Raw genomic sequence first — 20,105 nt, forward strand, 5'->3', positions numbered from 1 at the left:
CAGCAACCGGGCGCTGGCCCGACCCGGATATACCGCGATTACAATAGAGTCCTACGTTGAAAGCCGGCCCACGCGTCCCCGTGTATCTTGGCTCGACCGACCCCACGGAGTACCCGCGCCATCCGCCACGATAACGGTATTTCGGTACCTCCCTACGCCGTGGACTCCCTCGATCCTATCAACATCATCACCACCATCCGAGCAGCTTCTTCATGGAAGCGGCGTCAGCGCGGTACGCCGCCAGAGACAGGTGGGGAGACATGAGCAACCATGACATGTCACAGCTGCAGCGCTACATCCATGCAGCCTGCAGCCCCGAGAACTACGAGCCCAATCTCGCGCTGAATCTTGAGATCGCCGACCTCATCAACCAGAAGAAGGGTTCTGCCCCGCGCGAAGCCGCCGTCACCATCGTCGGCCTGATCAACCACCGCAACCCCAATGTCTCGCTGTTGGCCCTCAACCTGCTCGACATCCTCGTCAAGAACTGCGGCTATCCCTTCCACCTGCAGATCAGCACGAAGGAGTTCCTCAATGAGCTGGTGCGCCGCTTTCCCGAACGGCCCCCGGCCAGGCCGTCCCGCGTCCAGATGAAGATCCTCGAGGCCATTGAAGAATGGCGGCGTACTATCTGCGAGACGAGCCGGTACAAGGAGGACCTGGGCTTCATCCGCGATATGCACCGCTTGTTGACCTACAAGGGTTATACGTTCCCGGAAATCCGCAAGGAGGATGCGGCGGTTCTGAATCCGAGCGACGTACGTGTAGTTCAGTAGCTTTGATAGACGGACTACTAGCTAACAGTTGCCAGAACCTTAAATCCGCCGAGGAAATGGAGGAAGAGGAGCGCGAGGCCCAATCCGCCAAGCTTCATGAGCTCATTCGTCGCGGTACCCCTGAAGACCTTCGCGAGGCCAACCGTCTGATGAAGATCATGGCCGGCTATGATACACGCTCCAAGGTCGACTACCGTGCGAAGTTTGCCGAGGAAGCGCAAAAAGTCCGCGAGAAGGCCCGCCTGCTCGACGAGCGTCTTGACAACTTCAAGCCTGGTGACAAGCTCGAAGATGGTGACGTCTTCTCCGAGCTTGCCGCTGCCTTGTGCAGCGCCCAGCCAAAAATCCAAAAAATGTGCGAGGAGGAGTCCGATGACCACGAGGCCGTTGCCAAGCTGCTCGAGATCAACGACAGCATAAATCGGACCATTGAGCGCTACAAACGCCTCAAGAAGGGCGATATCGAGGGCGCCAACCAGGTAGCGAAGGGCGGGTCAAAGTCAGCAGGGAAGAGCAACGAGCTGTCGCTCATTGACCTGGACGACAACCAACCCGCTCCTCAGCCTGCAGCGCCATCCACGTCAGCATCAAAGATCGAGGACGATCTGCTTGGTCTGTCAATAGGCGACACAGGCGGCGGCGGCAGCAGCAGCAGCAGCAGCAGCACTTACGGCCAAACAGGCAGCATTGCCCTAGGCTTTGGAGCTAACACAAGTATGACGCGTCCCCCCCCAATGACTCTTGCGTGACGCATGCTAACCATCATGCTCCAGACATCCCGGGCCCTGCCTTGCTCTCTTCCCTCACCCAGGCTAATAGCGCCAAGGGCCAGGTTCCGACTTCTACTCCCTCCCCAGCCTCGTTCCCTAGCTTCTCCTTCCCGACCTCTCAATCAGGCACCCCTCAGCCCCAAAAATCCGCCTTCTCTCCTCCCCTGCCTCAGCCTCAAGCCGAAGATCCCTTCGCCGCTCTCGCCTCACTTTCCTCCTCCTCAAAACCGACTTCTCCATCACCTGCTCCCGCTCCAGCCCCAGCCTTCGCTGCGGCAACCGTCAACAATGATGACGATGAGTGGAACTTTGCTTCCGCCCTGCCTCCAGAAGCCCCCTCTGTGCCAAAAGAGCTCCAGCTGCAGGTCAGCAACTCGAGCTTGCGCATCGATATGGTGGCCAAGCGCCTGACGGACGCGGATCCGCCTATCACCTTGTTGGCGTCGTTTAGCAATAACACGACGCAGATGATCACGGAGCTGCATTTCCAGCTTGCTGTGACGAAGGTATGTTCTCCGCCTTCCGATAAAGCTGTGTGAATTGATGCTAATAGTTTGTTTACCCAGGGTTATGAGCTCCAACTGCAACCGCAATCTGGGCGTTCGCTACAGCCGAGGCAAAATGCCGGGGTGACACAAAAGATCCAGGTATTCCGTGCTGGGAATAGGAGCCAGAGGGTAGAGAGCATCAAGCTACGGTGGCGGGTGTCGTATAAGGTGGGCGGGGACCTGAAGCAGGAGATGGGAGAGATTTCGGAGTTTAGCGTCGCGTAACGGTAATACTAGTCGCTACTTTACCGCTCCTAAGCATGTTGTTGGCTACTATTAAAGGATGGTTGATTGTTGGCATGGGTAATGAGTGGTAGTGTGGGGGGAGTGACCAGACCAGGTGTATATTTGAAGGGTGAAAGTGAATGGTCGTGATTCTCGCGGTATCGGTGTTGAGATATCCACACTGGAACATGGAGAAGTTTTTAAATGAACCATTCTACAGAGAAAAAAAAAAAAACAATGGCACTGTTGTAATGGCTGGATGGCAGACGCTCTACTGACCCTATCACGAACAACTCATGTTTCGATACCTGTGCGGCTGAGCAGAAGCTGATACGAGGAAAATCAACAACTCCAAGCTCAAGAGGAAATGGATCATGCTTGAATACAGCCCACTGAGGTTTGGATTAGCCCAGAAACGTGCACTTTTTGTTGGAAAGACAAAAATCTCTGTTGCAACCTATTTACCACATCGTCCACAAATACAGCATGACAGCTGATCTTGTCAAGCTACTCTCTGAAGTTAATCAGTTGGAGCCCCCACCTTGAACGAGCAGATCTATTGTATCGAAATGTGTTTGTCAGCGATGGGTTTGTCAAACAAGTTATAAATAAGACCCAACTCTGCCACAAAGCAGGTTTTTTTTGTTTTGTTGTTGTTGTTGTTGTTGTTGTTGTTGTTGTTGTTGTTGTTGTTGTTGTTGTTGTTGTTGTTGTTGTTGTTGTTGTCATTCAACCTACCTGCGCGGCTCATATCTGAAGAAGGAAATGTGTTAAGGCAAGACTTACTAAGTTCACACCTTCAGAGTCTTTCAAAACCTTTCCATCATACACGCTGCAAACTATCATCATGCAGACACGAAGCCCAGGATATTCTACTATGTGGCAGATCCAGTTTATTCGATGTTAGACAGGCCCTTGTGATTAGCAAGGTTCGGAAGACGTGACCCGCATGAGTTTTACAAAACCCCAATTATGAGCTCCTTAGTAAGCTCGGTGCCAAAGGCAATCAGGAGTACGTAGTAGAATGAGAAAGGGACTAAGTCCCAGCTTGGCAGAGATCTTTGCGGTGCAACCAGATAGAGTGGCCAATTACTGTTTTATGGGAAGAGGAGTATGAAAGTGTAGGATTCTCAGATACTGACCCAGAGTTTCCGAAGCTGAAGCAGATGTATTATTGCGACGTAAGATTATCTTGGACCTTCCCGGAAGGTGAAGGAACTCGTGATTGATGGGGAAAAGAAAAAAAAAGTCTCCAGGCACAAAATAACCGTATGTATAAAGAAGGTTGAACATTCTTCTTCCACCGATCAGTTATGTTGGAACCCCTCTCTCTTCTTGTCCTTTCCTTCCTTCTAGCCATGCATCCTCTAGGGCTTTTTGGACCTTGTGAGTCCTCTGGCTGCTTCGAATGGTTGCTGGCTCTTTCGGGTCTTCCAAGTTTCTCCGGGCTTCTTTGGCCCATTTCTGTAATGCTTGGCATGTTTATTAGGATTTTTTTTTCTTTGCTTTTTGAGACCAAGCAAAGCTATCCGGTCTGACCCCCCGGGCCAGCTTGTATTCACGCAGTTCTGCTTAACCTATCATCCTTTCCAACAAGGCTTACAATCTTGAAACTTTGAACACTCAGGGGGCCGGCCAAAGGTAGACATGATGTAGTCTCCAAACTTAACGCCAGTCTATTTCTTTCCGTGTGAATTTCACTATTTCAAGTTTTATAATAACACACCCAGATTACCCAACACTTCTATCTGATAAACAACCCCTATCCCTCTTCCATCCTTACCTCCCCCCTTCCTTCTTGGCCTCCTTTCGTCCCTTTGTCCCCTGTCCTCCTGGGCTCACCACAACACCACCTTTACGTCGCCTGCCGATCTCATCAACAGTGAATGTCCTCCTGACCCCGCTTCCCCTCTCATCCCCTCCATGCCGCCTAGCCCACTGTGCATGACTCGTCTCGTCCTCATCAAACTGTGTCATCCCTGCCTTTCCAAACACCCCGGCCAGTGTCCTTGGAGATGGTTCCGTCTCTGTCACAGACGGGGCGCGCCGTCGGGACGGAGCTGGGATTGGTGTCGGTGCTATCCCCCCGCTGGCTGCTGCAGTGGCTGTGGTTCCGGGGTTAGGGCTGGGAACTTGGGTTGAGGGCCGGGTTGATGGACTCGGTGTCCTTGAAGAGGAGGACGAGCGCGAAGGGGATTGGGATTTCGGCGGAGGAGGGTAGAGATAGCCTGTTGCTGAGGGCGGGGTTGGGGTGCGGTTGGAGGTTGTCACTGGGAGCTGGAGGGTTGCGCGTTTTTGTTGGGTGCCGGAGCTGAGCTGGGATGGAGGTTTGTTGACGGGCGCGGGGGGGTTCCGGAGTGATGGGGTTGGGAACCAGAGCCTACTCCCTGGACAGGAAGAAGGAGTGGTGAGGGGGAGATTGGGATGGAAGGATGGAGGAGTGCTGCCTGGATGGTGGCGGTGGCTGTTGTGCGTGCCCGACGATGCCAAGGCCGCCCGGACTTGGGCTGAGGCTGATGCTGACGCTGGACTGGTGTGATCCGGAGCGGGACATCGGCTGAGAGGAGTAACCTGCTGGAATGGGGGAGTGATTGATCAAGGCACCTGCGAACGGATGGGCTGGCACCGGTAGGGGGGGGAGAGGATGCGGCTTATGGTCTTGTCCCTGGTGGTGGGGAGGAAAGCCGGACGTCGTAGGGTATGACGCTGGACGTACTTCGGCTGCATCCCCAGAAACTGTTTGGCCGACAGGCGAACTTCCAGGGCTCGACCACTCCAGCAGCGATGAATTGACAGACGTCCCGTCTGGTTGTGTCACTGTGGTGTTCCATTGCCGAACCGTCACGCCGGGAGCAACTCCAATACCAGCTGTCGCGGGCAGATTTGGTGCTGAGTTGGACGGGTTCGGCGGAGCGATAAGATCGGAAGTTGGGATTCCTGTAAACGATGGAGGCGGGAATGGCGATGTCAGCTGGGCTGGACTGGAGTTTGCCGTGGGCCGGAGGCTGTTGGTGCCATGGGGGTCAATGTAGAAGGGCCTTTGCTGAGAAAACGTGATATCAGGATGAAGATCGTCAATTCCTAGTGAGATGGTCGGTGGCCGATTAGACGGTGGCACTGCTGCTGCTGTCGAGGCTTGAGGCACAGACGCTACAGAAGACCGGCGAGCAGGCAAGACCTGCTTGATCCTGCGAAGGCCTCCTGTAAACGACCGGTTGGCTGAGTACTTGATCTTGCTGAGCCGTGACTGAGCCTCGCTGGGGGCGGTCGACGGGCGAGAGCTGCCCGAAGCAGCAGTATCTCTCCTTGGGAGCGTCCCGGTAGCCGCGTCCATGTTGAGACCAAGCAACGGGTCACCGCCCATTGCCCGCGGGTCCTGAACGTCCTTGGAACGCCAGGCTCCAACACGGTCTCGATACCGACGGCTCTCCTGTCGGCGAATAACGCGGTGAGGAGGGATTGCGGAGCGCCAGTCTGTATAAGACGCTGACCACTGGGTAGAGGGATTGAAGTCATCGGGATACTTGGGAGTTGCCGGGAATGAGGCCTCGGAGGCCATATCAGGCGATCCAACGAGAACCTGAGTGGCTGTCATTGATGGGGGAACCTCTGTGGCCTGGTCGTCATCTATCGGCGGCACTGGAAAGTCATGCATCGTGCGCGGGTATGGAGCAAGCCATGACGACTGGCTGTCTCCAACACCCTCACCGTCAGGCCCTTCTCCCGGAGAGGTCGGCCCGCTGCTCATCTGGCTGTCGTGGCTGCTCAGAGTACCAGACCTCTCAGACTCCGATGGCGCGCTGCACACACGGTCAAAGACCGACAGGGGCCTTTCCTCCCCATTGTCGCCTATCTGCAACAGCTGCTGAATTGTCTGCGTCAGCTCTTCGATTTGTTTGGGAATCTTTCCCAGCCGCTGCTCAATGCTTCCCCTGACGCTTTCGATCCCCTTGTTGTTGTACCGCTTCTCGTACTTTTCCACATGTGACAATAACTTCTGGCCGTGGATGGCAAACTGGCGGTAATCATCCGGAAGACCAACACGCATCCCATGCGGCCCAGACGGGCTGTCGTTGCCACCATGAGAGCTGGCGCAGATGCGACGATCAGCTTCGTCAAAGGCCTTGCACCAGACAGCCACCGCCCGGCTCAGCCAGAACGCTGCCTGGTTCTGCTGGTACATCGCATCGATAAAGAAGGCCTGAATGACGCTGTGGATACGGAGGATGTCGAGATGACCGTGGTGGCTGTAGGAGTGCGAGTTGACCGAAGACGCAGGCGTTCTCTGGGACGATGTAGACGAAGAGTCGAGACTGCGCTTGGAGTTGGTGCGAGAGCTGATGGGCGAGAAGTCGCCGCTCTCGTAACGCTGGATCAGCCCAAAGGCGATGAGAATGCGAAGGGTGCTGTTCAAGGTGGAAAGAGCACGACCAGGGACCGGAGTGCGAACTGGAGTGACCTTGTCGAGGGCGGATAGCCCTGGAAAGAGTCAGCATTCGTTGGACTAGCTCATGAACAATGCGAGACTTACCAAGCATCACCATCTCCACGGGAATATGCTGGTCGAACCACACAAGCAGGGAGATCAGATTCAGTGCTGCCGTTTCACCCCTGTTCTCCAGCTCTTCCTTCACCTTCTTGAATGATGGCACGTCCGAGACTTGTGGCCACTTCTTATATGACCTGAGATATTTCGCCAGCGGCTCCCTCGTCTCCTTCATCTGCTGAGCTGCCTGGTGAATCATAATCGGCAGGCGGCCCATCAACTCGACCAGTTGCAAAGCATTCGTCTTGTCTTCTGCGCTCCACGAACGCGACCGATCCAACTCCCACAGTAACAGCTCTTGGGCCTGTTGTTTAGTCAACACCCCCAGCTCTAGTTTTTGCGGACTGTCGAAGCGGTACTCGTCTGGCACCGCCGTTTCAGTCGATGTGTAGATGATGCTGGTACCGGGCACGTCGGGGATGAACCGGTCTAGCCCAGGAGTATCAAAATGCACGCCGTCGAACACCATAAGCCAGTCCTTGCGGCCGCTGAGCCAGCGCACGACGAAATCTGCCGTCTTATCCGGGTCTCCTCCCTCATTATAGTTCGCCTCAATCCCCCTGGCACGCATCTCGGCCACAGCAGCGTGTGCGATTTGCGCGAACGCAAGATCCATCTCACCCCTGGACTTGGCCCGCACCCAGAAGATTCCCCCCGGGTAGTCCCAGCGATGCCCGACAATGTACTGTCTGGCAAGGTGTGTCTTGCCGACTCCAGGAATGCCTTGAATTAACACAGCCGAAGTTCCCTCTGACCGACGCTTGCGGTCCATGAGCATCTCATGTAGCCGCTGGAGCTCATTTTCGCGGCCGATAAAATAGGAGTTACGAAAATGGTGGGGCACTATAAATAAGGGGTCAGACAATTGACTATGGTAATCGTGCTGGCTCGCAGTGTGCGCTGAAGCTTGCGGTGGAGGAGGGTCGTCGGAAGCGGGAAGCAGGATTCGTTGGCTATGGGTCCCGTCTCGGAGAGGTGTCCGGTCAGCAAGCAGTTTCGGCGTAGTCGAGCCAGGAAGATGAAGTTGTACGTGATGTTGAATCAACCTCTCATTATGGAAGTCTCCAGCTACATAAGAGAAAGAGGTAAACACATCAGCCTATGTCCCTCGAATACGGTCGTGGGCTGGGCAGGTGATACTGCCTCTCCTCTGCAACTTCAGTTACTCTTGCGACCTCTCCCCAAACAGGGTATTCGAGGTACCACCCTTGCCCAGTTGGTGGCAAAAACCTACCACTCAGGTGTTGCTGCGAGTTCAGTGGTGAACGAGCCTGCGGCGGTCAGCTGAGTGTCAGAGAGAGAGATTTCTGGGAGAGGGAGCTCACAAATTCATGAATTCGATCAGCAGCTTCAATATACGCTGCGTCTCTACGTTCTTGTTCTTCACGGAGCCACCTGACAGCAATGACCTCGGGAGCGTTATGGACCCATTCTCGGAGCGCGGTAGAGACAGTGAGATAGCCAGGAGCGTTCACGCTAGCAAACTTGCACATGCCTGAGTGGGTGGCCTCGATACCGTAGTACCGAACACCAGGCAGTTGTGGACCAGCAGAGGAGGGATCAACAATCAAGACCCTGTACAGGGTCAGCACAAGGCCCGTGAAACACGGAGAATCCGTGCACCCTTCCACACAGCCTCAGGGGTAGGACTCACTTTGTTCCCTTCACATCTGTCTTGTGGTTCTCATGAACCATATGGATCCGAAACTTCTGGTAGATCTCGAGGAATTGGTCATTGATTGCCCGCAACGTCTCACTGTCCTTCTTAAGCGTCTTGAGCAGCACTGATTCGGAGTCAAACCACTTCCTGGGTGCCAGCGAGTCGACCATCCTCTGGACAATCAGCCCCAGAGCGGCAGCGTCAGAGCCAAGATGCGGAGTCCCCAAGAAGATGATGGCATATGTTGACACAAAAATCCCACGCAACTCTTCCTGATGGGATGTACGCACGGAGCTCGAGTATAAAAGAGCAGCCTTGGTAAGAATGCCACCTAAACTGTGTGCCACCCAGATGAGTGGCAGGCGTTCAGTGCCCTGGCTCTTCCGAAAGGCCGTCAAGGTTGCAACAAGACTCTGAGCATGTTGTCTGATATCGTTATCGCTGGGCGATGATGCCTTGGGTATTCCATATTGGTCGTGGTGGCCGTCCTTGTCCTTATCCCCATCTCTTCGTCCGAAGAATGGCCAAGAGGTCGTAGTGAAGACATCTGCGTTGTAGCCATACACTAAGATGTCGGCATGGTCGTTCTGCAGCGACGTAGGCAGCAGATCTGTTGGCCAGTATACATCGTTTGGTGGCGTCCCGGACGTCCACGTCTTTCTAGGATTGCCATTGAGACCATGGACAAGTATGATCTCGGCCTTGGCTTGTGGGTGGCTATACACCTTTGTCACTTCAAAGCGTCTCGGTTCACGGTTGATGGAGCCCTGACGGGATGTTAGTTTGATGACTCAATATATAGAGGCAATTGCCGTATGAGATATAGTGGTGGGGAGGGAGGGGTTGCTGCCGCCGGCCCGGACCGAACCGTGTCAGGACAGATGGCGTGGCAGGTTTCCGGTGATAAGTTGATGAGGTACTCAGCAGGCCTCGGAAAAGAGCCCATAGAAGATGAACAACGCAATGCTACTCACCATTGTCACAGTCTGTCAGGGCTTTCGAGTAAGTGAATGACTAGCTGATGTTCATCTGCAGGTCCGATCTCATGCAGAGACAAGAAACCAAAGATCTGGAGGAGCGCCCCTCCCGTGTCTTATATACCTACGCTCGAGTACGTACCCTCTCTGCTAGCAGGCTCCTAGCCACTCCTGAGACCAGCTTCCAGAATGTAAAGCTGAAGATATAAGGCTCAATGAATGCCTTCCGCTAGTGAGTACTCAATGAGAAAATGATGCAATGTGAGCAATCTTAGTTTTGTGCCCGGGCAGGCCGTGGCGCCTTTTTTTTTAAAAAAAAATTGGGAAAAAGGGCTTGTAAAAGCTGGAAAGAGAGCGGTTGGCTGATATTTCCATCTTGAGCCGGCCCAGTAAAGCTGTCCACATTGGTGAGCTGCATATGCATCTGCCTTCATTTTTGTCCACCTGGGATTGGAGGGGATGCATAGCTACAACAGTTAGAGACTGCGGGGGGCAAGCCAAGTCACGCGGTAGCTTCCACTTCAACCAGCCTTGACCCTGATCTGACCAAACTACGGAGCAGCTGAGTATCCTGTCTGAGTGGCCTGTTGTCCAAGCGATAAACAAGTTCAAGGGGCTATGCAACAATGTGTTTCATCCTGGGTGATAGCTCATCCTTTGTATCCAGTAGATATTGATGTTGAGAACAAAGAAGCCCAGGAGGGAGAAGCAACCAACAAGGTTGCTGTTCACAAACAACTAACGGGCCAGTCAGCATCATCCATCGAGCATGATACTCCAGTACGCTGGAACCAACTGCGTCGGCAACCAGGGCGCTGCTGCAAGGCGGCGGCAATGGCTGTTGTCACCTTCTACACAGTAAATCTTCTAGGTAAGTCGGTAAAGCTGAAGGCTCAGCCAAAGATCAAGCTGCCCGACTGGGCGTCATTCCCTCTTCCCCACTCTTGGGCTGGCTCGGCAACGTGCCCCGTAAGCCAAGACATCACAGAGGTGGGAAGCTTGCGGAGAGAGAATGGTAAAGTATCGTGTAACCAAAATGCAGGATCCGGGGAAAATCATGTACACTATGATTATTGCACTGGGAGTTCCTGGATCGAAACCAGACTTCGTCAAAAATGCACCAAGCATTGTCATCTTGCTTCTCCACTAGAGTCTAGTAGCGGCCCGGAGACCTCACGGGAGGGCAAACTACACTGACTACTTGAAGGGGCTAGGCAGTCTGCATGTCTCAGGAACCCGAGCATATGAGAGATGCTTGCCTGCGATTTGCAGCTTGATTCATAATAGTAATAGTAGGCCCGACTTGCTCTATTTGGTATCTGGAATCCTCGCTTTTGAGAAGATGTGGTGAGTCCGCTCAATGGATCGTAGCCTTGCATGGGTCGTGACCAGGACTGTGCAACCCCATTTCTGTGCCCGTTGTTTTCATGTGATCAGAAAAGCTCATCCAAGTCTGACTGCTAAGAAAAAGAATCAGGTGAGTGTCAAAAAGGCCCAAGGCGAAGAAATGGGATCCGGATATCGGTGCAGGCATGTAGACACTAGCCGGCACCTGTGTCATGGCTGAAGACTGGCCCAGTCAGGATAGCATACCGGAGATACGGCGAGGCTATCGCCGCAAAGGTATACAATCCGACTGGATGGGCAAAGCATGGTGGTCCTTGGCAACAGATTGGGCTCTGTACCCAGCGACAAAGGTGTTGCTAACTTCAACCCGAGGTTGCTGTGCACATGTTGAACACCAAGGGAATGTAAACTTGTCACGATTGCAGTTAGTGTCTTGTACAAACCGAGACAGCTAGTAGGTGATACCCGTCGACGGAAGATACATGTCGTGAGACCAAAGCAAGCAAACAACACCAGCACGGCATCTTTCGGCATAGATAGATTGTGGGAGCATAAATCCTAATGATGACAATTTGGAAAAAAAAAAGGGGGGGGGCGCCACACTGCTTTCAACCTGCCATGTCTCAAGCAATTGCAACATCGTGATCCTAACGGGCATGCTTCTGTCCTTACTCATTCTTGGTATACATTAGTACATACTCCCGGGTGCTGGACCCAAACTGTATCACATCCTTGTTGCGTAGCTCGAGATAGCGGCTCTCGGGAATACGTTCATGATTAAGCATCGTGCCGTTAGAACTCTCAAGGTCGATGAGATACGGCTTGACTCGGCCAATCTTGTCACCATACTCGTTGCGCTTCTCTGTATAACGGAACTGAATGACAGCATGTTGCTTGCTGATGCTGGGATGTTCTGCCGGGAGGTCGACCACTGCCAGTTCTCTTCCAATAAGCCAGCAGCTGCGTGTACCGAGATCGATTGTGTCGAGGACATCGTCTCCCTTGAACACGAACAGTTTCCACGAGTCTCGCGGAGGAGGCTTCCGGGCTTCCGGCGGCTCATGATACTTTAGAGTGATCGTAGTACCATCGGCGGCCGTGACCGATTTCGACTGGGCAGCCAATACACCCGTGGGCTTGAAATTTGGTTTCTCTTTCGGCTTCTCGGGCTCCTCCCCTTTGCTAAGGGCGAATGAGTCGCTCTGTGAGGGCAGCGGGCCAGACCGCTTGATCATGCTGCGTTCATTGTCACGTTTTGATGTCTCATCGTCCCCTCCGTTTCTGCCGGGCTTCGGCCGTGAAGTCCTATCACTGTCATAGTCAAAACCTCGCCTCTCTCTGCTGCGATCCCTGCTCCTGCTTCTGCTCCTGCGTCGGTGCCGTTCGCGGTCTGAGCCACGTTCCCTGTCTCTTCTCCTGTCGCGATCCCTTTCTATTGATCGTGGCCGAGCTCGTGTGTCGGGACTGCGTGAACGATGTTGGCGCCGTTCACGTGAGCGCGACCTGTCTCTGCGCCGATTAGGTCCTTCATCGCGATATCTCCGCCTGCGCTCGTCTTTGCTTCGCTCGTCCTTTGCCGCATCATCGTTGTACTTTCTATGGCGCGACCCATGCTCGCCGTTATCCGAGAGGTCATCACCCATTGTTGCCGATAATTTCCGAATCAATTGTGCTAAACTCGTGGTCACCAGAACTTGATAGCTCTTTTGTCCTGATGCTGCTGAATCTCACACCTGACCGCCATCCCGCATTCACAAAAAGACAATAGCAACGCGCTTGGCGCTTTGCTGCTGCCTTCCTTGATGCAGTGCCAAGACATGCCGCAAGCCTTGAGGTGGATGAAACGGAACGGAACCACTCTTTCCGGCAATGGCTGCCTGCGGCCTGCTTGCTTGGAAAAGGTGGAACAGATCCCCGGATCTGCTCCAGAGCCCGCTGCCTGTTCGAGGCGGGGCGCACTGGCTGCCGCGAGGAACGGAGGGAACATCAGTGCGTCGCGCTGGATGTCTCGCTTACCTAAGCCATGGTCGAGAAGGCCCATCAGTCACCCGGATCGCCTGCTATTTCCCACCTGCCTCACATCATCCCCAACCCAAGAGGGCCATCGTAACGTTTGCCTATCAGCGCCAGCCGTTGCTGCACTCGTGCCTCACTTTTAAACTGGCGACTTTGTCCTCATATTGTCCTCGTCAACAACTTCCAGCGTCCCTCCGACTGTTTTTATATCAACAACCACACTCCCCTTGCAGGTTCCAGTTGCCACTGCCACCACGCGCTCCTGGGTCACCGCCCAGGCACTTTCAACCCATTATCACCTCTCCCATCCTTGCATCGCATCACTCACCCGATTCACACCACTTGTTATCTGACTCCTGAAATCATCTTTGCTTACAATATCTATTCACTGGTTGCACGCCTCATAACCTAAGATCCTCACCTGTAGGCAGATCTTGTCGCTCACTTCAAGTCGACTTCCCGTCCATCGCTCTCACCACATCTGTAGGCGCAGCTTCGCAGCCTTCTGCTGTTTGCTGAGTCGCCTCTGCCCCGGGAACTCGTTCCACCCGCTTGTCTCACGCAGCCGGCACCATTCCTCCCGCAACTCGCAAACGTAAAGCCGCTGAGGCGCCGCTATCCTCTGCAGCTACGATTCGCACCAAGAGGATCGCCTCAGCCGGCCTTGAGACAGCCCCACCGACTCCTCTTACCACTTCTTCTAATCCAGTCATGGATACCGACGACGAGTTTCTGTCCGCTGTTTCCAGCGACGAGGACGTCCTCCAGGACAGCGATAATGACCTGTCCGGCGTTGAAGGTAAGAACGGGTCAACCTGGTTTAGCCTTGCGTTCGAGTCATATTAAACAATCTCCGCCTTTTCCAGATGATTTTGGCTTCGACGAAGAGCCCGATACCTACGACGGAGAAAAGGAAATCGAACAGAAGAAGCGCGCAGCATACGATGTCATGTTTCGAGTCTATCAACCAGAAGACATCCAAAAGCAGCAAGAAGATCTGATAAACGAGGTCAATATGATATTGACCATTCCGAAGGAAGAGGCAGCCATCCTACTTCGGCATTTTCGTTGGAATAAAGAGAGGTTGATCGAGGAGTATATGGACAATCCAGACAAGGTCCTTGATGCCGCCGGCCTGTCAAACTCGGCGGCTGGCCCGCCGAAGTTGCAGGTCATTCCTGGCTTTTGCTGCGACATCTGCTGCGAGGATGAAGCCGGCATGGAGACGTTCGCCCTCAAGTGCGGTCACAGGTACTGTGTTGCCTGCTACCGTCAATACCTCGCCCAGAAGATCCGAGTCGAGGGCGAGGCAGCCCGTATCCAATGCCCCACGGAAGGCTGCAATCTCATCATCGACGCTCGTTCCCTTGATATCTTGGTCACGCCGGATCTGACGGAACGCTACCACGAGCTTCTCTACCGTACGTATGTCGAGGACAAGGAAACTCTGAAGTGGTGCCCGGCCCCGGATTGCCCGAACACGATCGAGTGTGCCGTCAAGAAGAAGGATCTGCATAAGATAGTTCCTACGGTGCAGTGCTTGTGTGGTCACCGGTTCTGCTTTGGCTGCGCACTCAACGACCATCAACCGGCCCCCTGTGAGCTGGTCAAGAAGTGGCTCAAGAAGTGTGCTGATGACTCCGAGACTGCCAACTGGATCTCCGCCAACACCAAGGAATGCCCTAAGTGCAATAGCACCATCGAGAAGAATGGCGGCTGCAACCACATGACTTGCCGGAAGTGCAAGTACGAGTTCTGCTGGATGTGCATGGGTTTGTGGTCAGAGCACGGTACGAGCTGGTACAACTGCAACCGTTATGAGGAGAAGAGTGGTGTCGAGGCCCGCGACGCTCAAGCCCGGTCTCGCATCTCGTTGGAGCGCTACCTGCACTACTACAACCGCTATGCCAATCACGAACAGTCAGCCCGTCTCGACAAGGACATTTATCACAAGACTGAGAAGAAGATGGTTCAGCTGCAGAAGGAGTCTGGCATGTCCTGGATTGAGGTCCAGTACCTGCAGGCAGCCTCACAGGCCCTGCAGACATGCCGCCAGACCCTGATGTGGACATATGCCTTTGCCTTCTACCTTGAGCGCAACAATCTGACCGAGATTTTCGAGGACAACCAGAAGGATCTGGAGCTGGCTGTTGAGGCGCTGTCCGGCATGTTCGAGAAGCCCGTCAACGAGCTGGCCGATCCCAAACTCAAGGTTGAGATCATGGACAAGACGTCGTACTGCAATAAACGGCGCATTATCTTGCTGGAAGATACGGCTCAAAACCTGTTAGACGGTACGTTGCCTCTTACCCTCACGGGATCATGTTCTATACAGCTAACTCTTTCATAGGCAAGTGGCGTTTCAATGTCGAGCTGTCGGGCCACGGCGCACCAGGCACGCGACGCTTCTAGGAGGTGGTCCACTTTGGCGGTTGATGCCGTGTCCTTTAGGTTGGGCAGTTCGGCAGGCATTATGCCCTGCAGCATTCTTCCAGCTGCAGAGCAACAACAAGATTAGAGCTCCAGGTTGATACATTGTCTTTTCGTGTTACCCTTTTCGCTCGTATTGTCATTTGCAGATCGTTGCTGCGGCAAGCTCCCCCAGCTGCTTAAGTGAGCATTTGGGGGCTACGTAGACAGAGATGGTTTTCACATTCATGGCATGGGAATAGGTGGACTTTAAGCTGGGAGTTTTGGTAGGCACAGAGGGGTGAACATGGGAACTTAGGCACCTACAAGAGAGAGCAAACAAGGTTTGCTAGGTATGGTCATCTTCCGCGTGGAAATTGTGTCCGGACTGCATGTACTTTATAGATCGGCGGAAGGCTGGGATGGATCGCAGGGCATGGAGCGGATCAGTTTATATTCACGATTGGTTGATTTTTTTTTTTAAAAAAAAAACTCCCAGCACTTTGTAATCCCAACTTGGGACAGAATACTTTTTTGGTGATGCCCGCCGTCAAGTTGTCGCGATATTCATGCTTACCTGTCTGCCGTTTCTTACAGCTTATCAGCTTCTAGAAGCTTGGGTTCTGTTCAGACGGTCGTCCATGTCCGTCGTCACAGTAGGACACACGCAATCCTGGCCCAAGGACATGGTTCGCACCAAGCAACCAAACATCGCGTCGGCAGCTTGTCATGTGGGACCAAACTAGCTGCGCGTTGAACGCTCCGTGGGCAGAGCGGCAAACCGGCGGACGGGCGGGCTGGGAGCACGAGTTCATGGCCCGGGGGATTTGCCGATCGGATCTGTGATAGCTCCCGCTCATACCGGATCCACCGAATCGACCGCCCACTTCTTGGCCCGCCGAGTTTCGCTACTGTGGTCGGGGTCGTGGTGGGATTCTCCATTGTCCATTCAGCGATCGCGGGGAAATGTTGCGACGAGTGCTCGAGGATCCAATAGAGGGTTAGGGTTATGTGAGAGAAGTTAAATATCGGCTAAGCGGCCTTCCACGTCCTTGGCTGGAGACAATGTTAAGAGATAGAATTCTAACGAAAACTCGGAGCCGTAGGACTTGAAACAATGGATGATGATTCCCTTTTCAACATCGCTCTTTCGTCTCACTTTTCTTCGGTGTGAATCCGCCCCGAAGCCACACTGATTCATTTCCTTTGGAACCCGCGAGTTGCCGAAGGCCGTCGCCAATGTCACGGTCACGGGGCATCGTGGGCACACTGTGTCTTTAGCGGTCCCAGAACCCCCAGAACCCCACCTACTCTGCGACGCGCTTTCGCCCACTGCCGTGGGTCGGGTCAATGCTTGCCCCTCTGCCGAGCAGGCTTTCCGAGGGGAGGAGAAGGCCCCGGTGCAGCAGGGTCTACGGCAGTGCCATCGGCCATTGACGGGATTTGCAGTCTTGTTGTAGTTTCTGGAATCCACCCCGGACGATTCGCGGCGCCCTGATGCTGTCAGGTGGGCGCTGCGGGCGGGGATGGGAATCTGCATTGGCGAATCCTGGGGACTGGGGAAAATGTATTTTGGCTTTTGACCCTTCTCTGATATTCCCTACCCTCAACTCTCTCTTTCCCTTCTTTCCCCATTCATTGATTTGGACTGACTGGATCTGGGTTGTGTGGTGTTTGTGCTGCCGTCCAGCGTCGCTTGACTCCTTTTTTTGTTTCCTGCCGGGACCCCAAGCCGCTGCTCATTCGTTGCTTTCCCTCCTTGTAATACCCCTACCCCTCGCCCATATCCAACAGGTTCAGAGTAAAATAGATCAACATGGTTTCGGCGGGACTGTGCATGAGGACGCTGCGGGCGTACGCCAAGTATGGCAATAACGTGAGTCTACATGATTATCTAGTGGAGAGAGAGAATGAGAAGAGAGATGTTGACAACAGCAGCATGCCGCCCTTTTTGCGCGCGCTTTCTCCGTCACGGCCCGGCGCCCTGAAATCAACAAGATCTACCCCTCGGCGGCCGAGGCGCTCAAGGACATGAAGCCCAACACGACCCTTCTCTGCGGTGGCTTCGGTCTCTGCGGCGTGCCGGATACGCTGATCGACGAGCTCCTGAACAAGCCCGAGATCACTGGCCTGACTGCCGTGTCCAACAACGCCGGTACCGACAACAGCGGCCTGGGCAAGCTGCTCAAGACCAAGCAGATTAAGAAGATGATCGCCTCCTATATCGGCGAGAATAAGACCTTTGAGCAGATGTACCTCAAGGGCGAAATCGAGCTGGAGCTGACCCCTCAGGGTACCCTCGCCGAGCGCTGCGCTGCCGGCGGCAAGGGCATTCCGGCTTTCTACACGCCCGCCGCCTTCGGCACCGTCGTCCAAACCGGCGAGCTGCCGCTGCGCAACAACCCGGACGGCACTCCCGCCGAGTTCTCCTACCCCAAGGATGTCAAGGTCTTCAACGGCAAGCCTTACCTCCTCGAGCACGCCATTGAGGGCGACTACGCCTTCGTCAAGGCCTACAAGGCCGATCGCCTGGGCAACTGCCAGTTCCGCCTGGCCGCCCACAACTTCAACGGCGCCATGGGCCGCAACGCCAAGATGACCATCGTCGAGGCCGAGCACATCGTCGAGCCGGGCGAGATCCCTCCCGAGGCGGTACACCTACCCGGCATCTATGTCCAGAGGGTCATCAAGAGCACGGCCCCCAAGAACATCGAGAAGTACACCTGGACGCTCGATCCCGAGGAGGCCGCGCAGGACCCCAAGGCTGCCGCCGCCCTCGGCTCTGGCGAAACCAAGGCCAAGCGCGAGCGCATCGTCCGCCGCGCCGCTAAGGAGTTCCAGAACGGCATGTACGCCAACCTGGGCATTGGCATGCCCATGCTGGCTCCCGCCTTTGTCGCCGAGGGTATCGAGGTGATGCTGCAGTCGGAGAACGGCATTCTCGGTCTCGGCCCGTACCCGCGCAAGGGTGAGGAGGACCCAGATCTAATCAATGCAGGCAAGGAGACTGTCACCCTGAAGCCGGGCGCCTCGGTCTTCGGCTCCGAAGAGTCCTTCGGCATGATCCGCAGCGGCCGTATCAACCTCACCATTCTGGGTGCCATGCAGGTCAGCGCCAACGGCGATCTGGCCAACTGGATGCTTCCTGGCAAGGTTAAGGGCTTCGGTGGTGCCATGGACCTGGTCAGCAACCCCAGCAAGACCAAGGTCGTCGTCACTATGGAGCACACAGACAAGAAGGGCAACCCCAAGATTGTCAAGCAATGCGCTTTCCCCCTGACAGGCAGGCAGTGCGTGTCGCGTATCATTACTGAGCTGGTGCGTACCATTTTTTTTCTCACGTCTTCAACGGCTATAGCTGATGCTGACAACAACTCCAGGGTGTCTTCGATGTCGATTTCGCCCAGGGCCTGACCCTCATCGAGATCGCGGACGGCGTCACCGTCGACGAGATCAGGGCCAAGACAGAGGCCCCCTTCAAGGTCGCTGATGACCTTAAGCCTATGCTCTAAAAGGATAAAATAATGGACGGGAGCGGCATTTGTTGGTTTTGCATGTACATATTGTAGATACCTTGGGTAGAATGGTTTCTTTTTCTTGTCGGTTTAGCGCCGGGATACAGGTATACAACCACGCGGCTTTCACATAGGCACTTGGACTCATGAATTGCTCCTGGACTCGTGATCTTTGATGAACCAAGTTTTACAGGAATAATGTTACGTACCGTTTCGCCACACATGCTAGAAATGCACGCTCCCTTTTGATTTCTCTCTATCCCTTTATTCAGTCAGCTTGTGCTGGGGGGCAGGTCCCAGAACCTTCTCAGCAAGCGACACACTCAAACCCGTGTTGTCCGGCTCGACCGCCACCGTCTTGACCCGGCCCTGCTCGACGACTAGCGCGTACCGCTTGCTGCGCTCCCCGCCAAAAATGGCCGTCCCGTCCCAGGCCATGTCGAGCATCCTGGTGAAGCGGCCGGTCGGGTCGGCAAGGAAGCGGATCTGGCCATTCTTCGTTAGGTGGACATATCTAGGAAGGAATGTGAATGTCAACTTACGCCAACGTCCCCGGAGGGGTCAAGCGAGTCACCCCAGGCTTTCATGCTGTTCGTTCGGGTCAGCGTCTGTTTCAGTGGATGCCCCAGTTATCTCTCGCAGGATCCGTATACATACACAAAAACGTCATTGACAGAGACGACTGCCACCATGTCGAACTCCCGCGTCTTAGGGTGGTTCAAGTACCCCGGGATGTGTGTGGTCGAGCAGCCAGGCGAGTAGGCGGCCGGCACGCCGATAATGAGCATGTTGTTCACCTTCTGAGCTTCCTCGGCCAAATTCTTGAGGGGGGTGTCAGCAATTGGTCCTCGGGCATCTCACACTATCGCCGAATCTGGGGTATGGTTGCCATAGCCACGAGACTGCCCGCTTAAGGAGGGTGACACGAACACCCCAGAAATGCTCATCTCACCCAGTCCGATCTGCCTGCCCCGTAAAGATCCGGGGAGCGTCCAGAAGAAGCAGAGAGGAACTGGAAATCTTACTCCCAACCCATCACATTCTCCATTCCATAACACAGTCTAATTGACATAACTTACCACTCTCTGTCCAGGCGACCCCTCCATCAACGCATCCGTATCCGGAAGCGGATCGCCAACTTTCACAAATGCCCGCGCTGTTGTGTGGAATGTGTGGCTAATTCGGGGCGGGGCGGCCCGGACAACAGGCACGCGCGCAGTGACACGAGCTGCTGTTGCAAGTGTGCGAAACGCTGTAGGTCGAATCATTTTTCCTTAATCCTTCTGGGAGGTTTCGTGGGTTGAGAGCTGGATTCC

General features: G+C 54.5%; 6 protein-coding genes across 6 annotated transcripts; 3 read left to right on the forward strand and 3 right to left on the reverse strand.

The window, feature by feature from the left end:
• Positions 1-212: 212 nt before the first annotated feature.
• CTHT_0017470 (putative ADP-ribosylation factor-binding protein) lies at positions 213-2,319 on the forward strand (the record flags this gene model as incomplete). The annotated part of the gene is made up of 4 exons (XM_006692186.1): positions 213-758; positions 812-1,490; positions 1,550-2,052; positions 2,113-2,319. 4 exons carry the CDS (start codon positions 213-215, stop codon positions 2,317-2,319), a joined length of 1,935 nt encoding a protein of 644 aa, XP_006692249.1.
• Positions 2,320-4,438: 2,119 nt separating this feature from the next.
• Positions 4,439-9,502, reverse strand: CTHT_0017480 (uncharacterized protein; the record flags this gene model as incomplete). The annotated part of the gene is made up of 7 exons (XM_006692187.1): positions 4,439-4,589; positions 4,704-6,798; positions 6,851-7,708; positions 8,100-8,136; positions 8,191-8,440; positions 8,520-9,292; positions 9,500-9,502. The coding sequence occupies 7 exons, from the start codon at positions 9,500-9,502 to the stop codon at positions 4,439-4,441; spliced, it is 4,167 nt and encodes a 1,388-aa protein (XP_006692250.1).
• Positions 9,503-11,517: 2,015 nt separating this feature from the next.
• CTHT_0017490 (uncharacterized protein) lies at positions 11,518-12,492 on the reverse strand (the record flags this gene model as incomplete). The annotated part of the gene is made up of 1 exon (XM_006692188.1): positions 11,518-12,492. One exon carries the CDS (start codon positions 12,490-12,492, stop codon positions 11,518-11,520), a length of 975 nt encoding a protein of 324 aa, XP_006692251.1.
• Positions 12,493-12,666: 174 nt separating this feature from the next.
• On the forward strand, positions 12,667-15,277 carry CTHT_0017500 (uncharacterized protein; the record flags this gene model as incomplete). The annotated part of the gene is made up of 4 exons (XM_006692189.1): positions 12,667-12,838; positions 13,431-13,664; positions 13,732-15,159; positions 15,216-15,277. The coding sequence occupies 4 exons, from the start codon at positions 12,667-12,669 to the stop codon at positions 15,275-15,277; spliced, it is 1,896 nt and encodes a 631-aa protein (XP_006692252.1).
• A 1,813-nt stretch (positions 15,278-17,090) lies between these two features.
• Positions 17,091-18,786, forward strand: CTHT_0017510 (coenzyme A transferase-like protein; the record flags this gene model as incomplete). Its single annotated transcript, XM_006692190.1, has 3 exons — positions 17,091-17,150; positions 17,213-18,592; positions 18,655-18,786. 3 exons carry the CDS (start codon positions 17,091-17,093, stop codon positions 18,784-18,786), a joined length of 1,572 nt encoding a protein of 523 aa, XP_006692253.1.
• A 267-nt stretch (positions 18,787-19,053) lies between these two features.
• Positions 19,054-20,057, reverse strand: CTHT_0017520 (uncharacterized protein; the record flags this gene model as incomplete). The annotated part of the gene is made up of 4 exons (XM_006692191.1): positions 19,054-19,275; positions 19,332-19,377; positions 19,447-19,610; positions 19,869-20,057. The coding sequence occupies 4 exons, from the start codon at positions 20,055-20,057 to the stop codon at positions 19,054-19,056; spliced, it is 621 nt and encodes a 206-aa protein (XP_006692254.1).
• Between the last annotated feature and the right edge of the window lie 48 nt (positions 20,058-20,105).

Source organism: Thermochaetoides thermophila (assembly GCF_000221225.1).
Source record: "Thermochaetoides thermophila DSM 1495 unplaced genomic scaffold scf7180000011815, whole genome shotgun sequence".
Taxonomy (NCBI): Eukaryota; Fungi; Ascomycota; class Sordariomycetes; order Sordariales; family Chaetomiaceae; genus Thermochaetoides; species Thermochaetoides thermophila.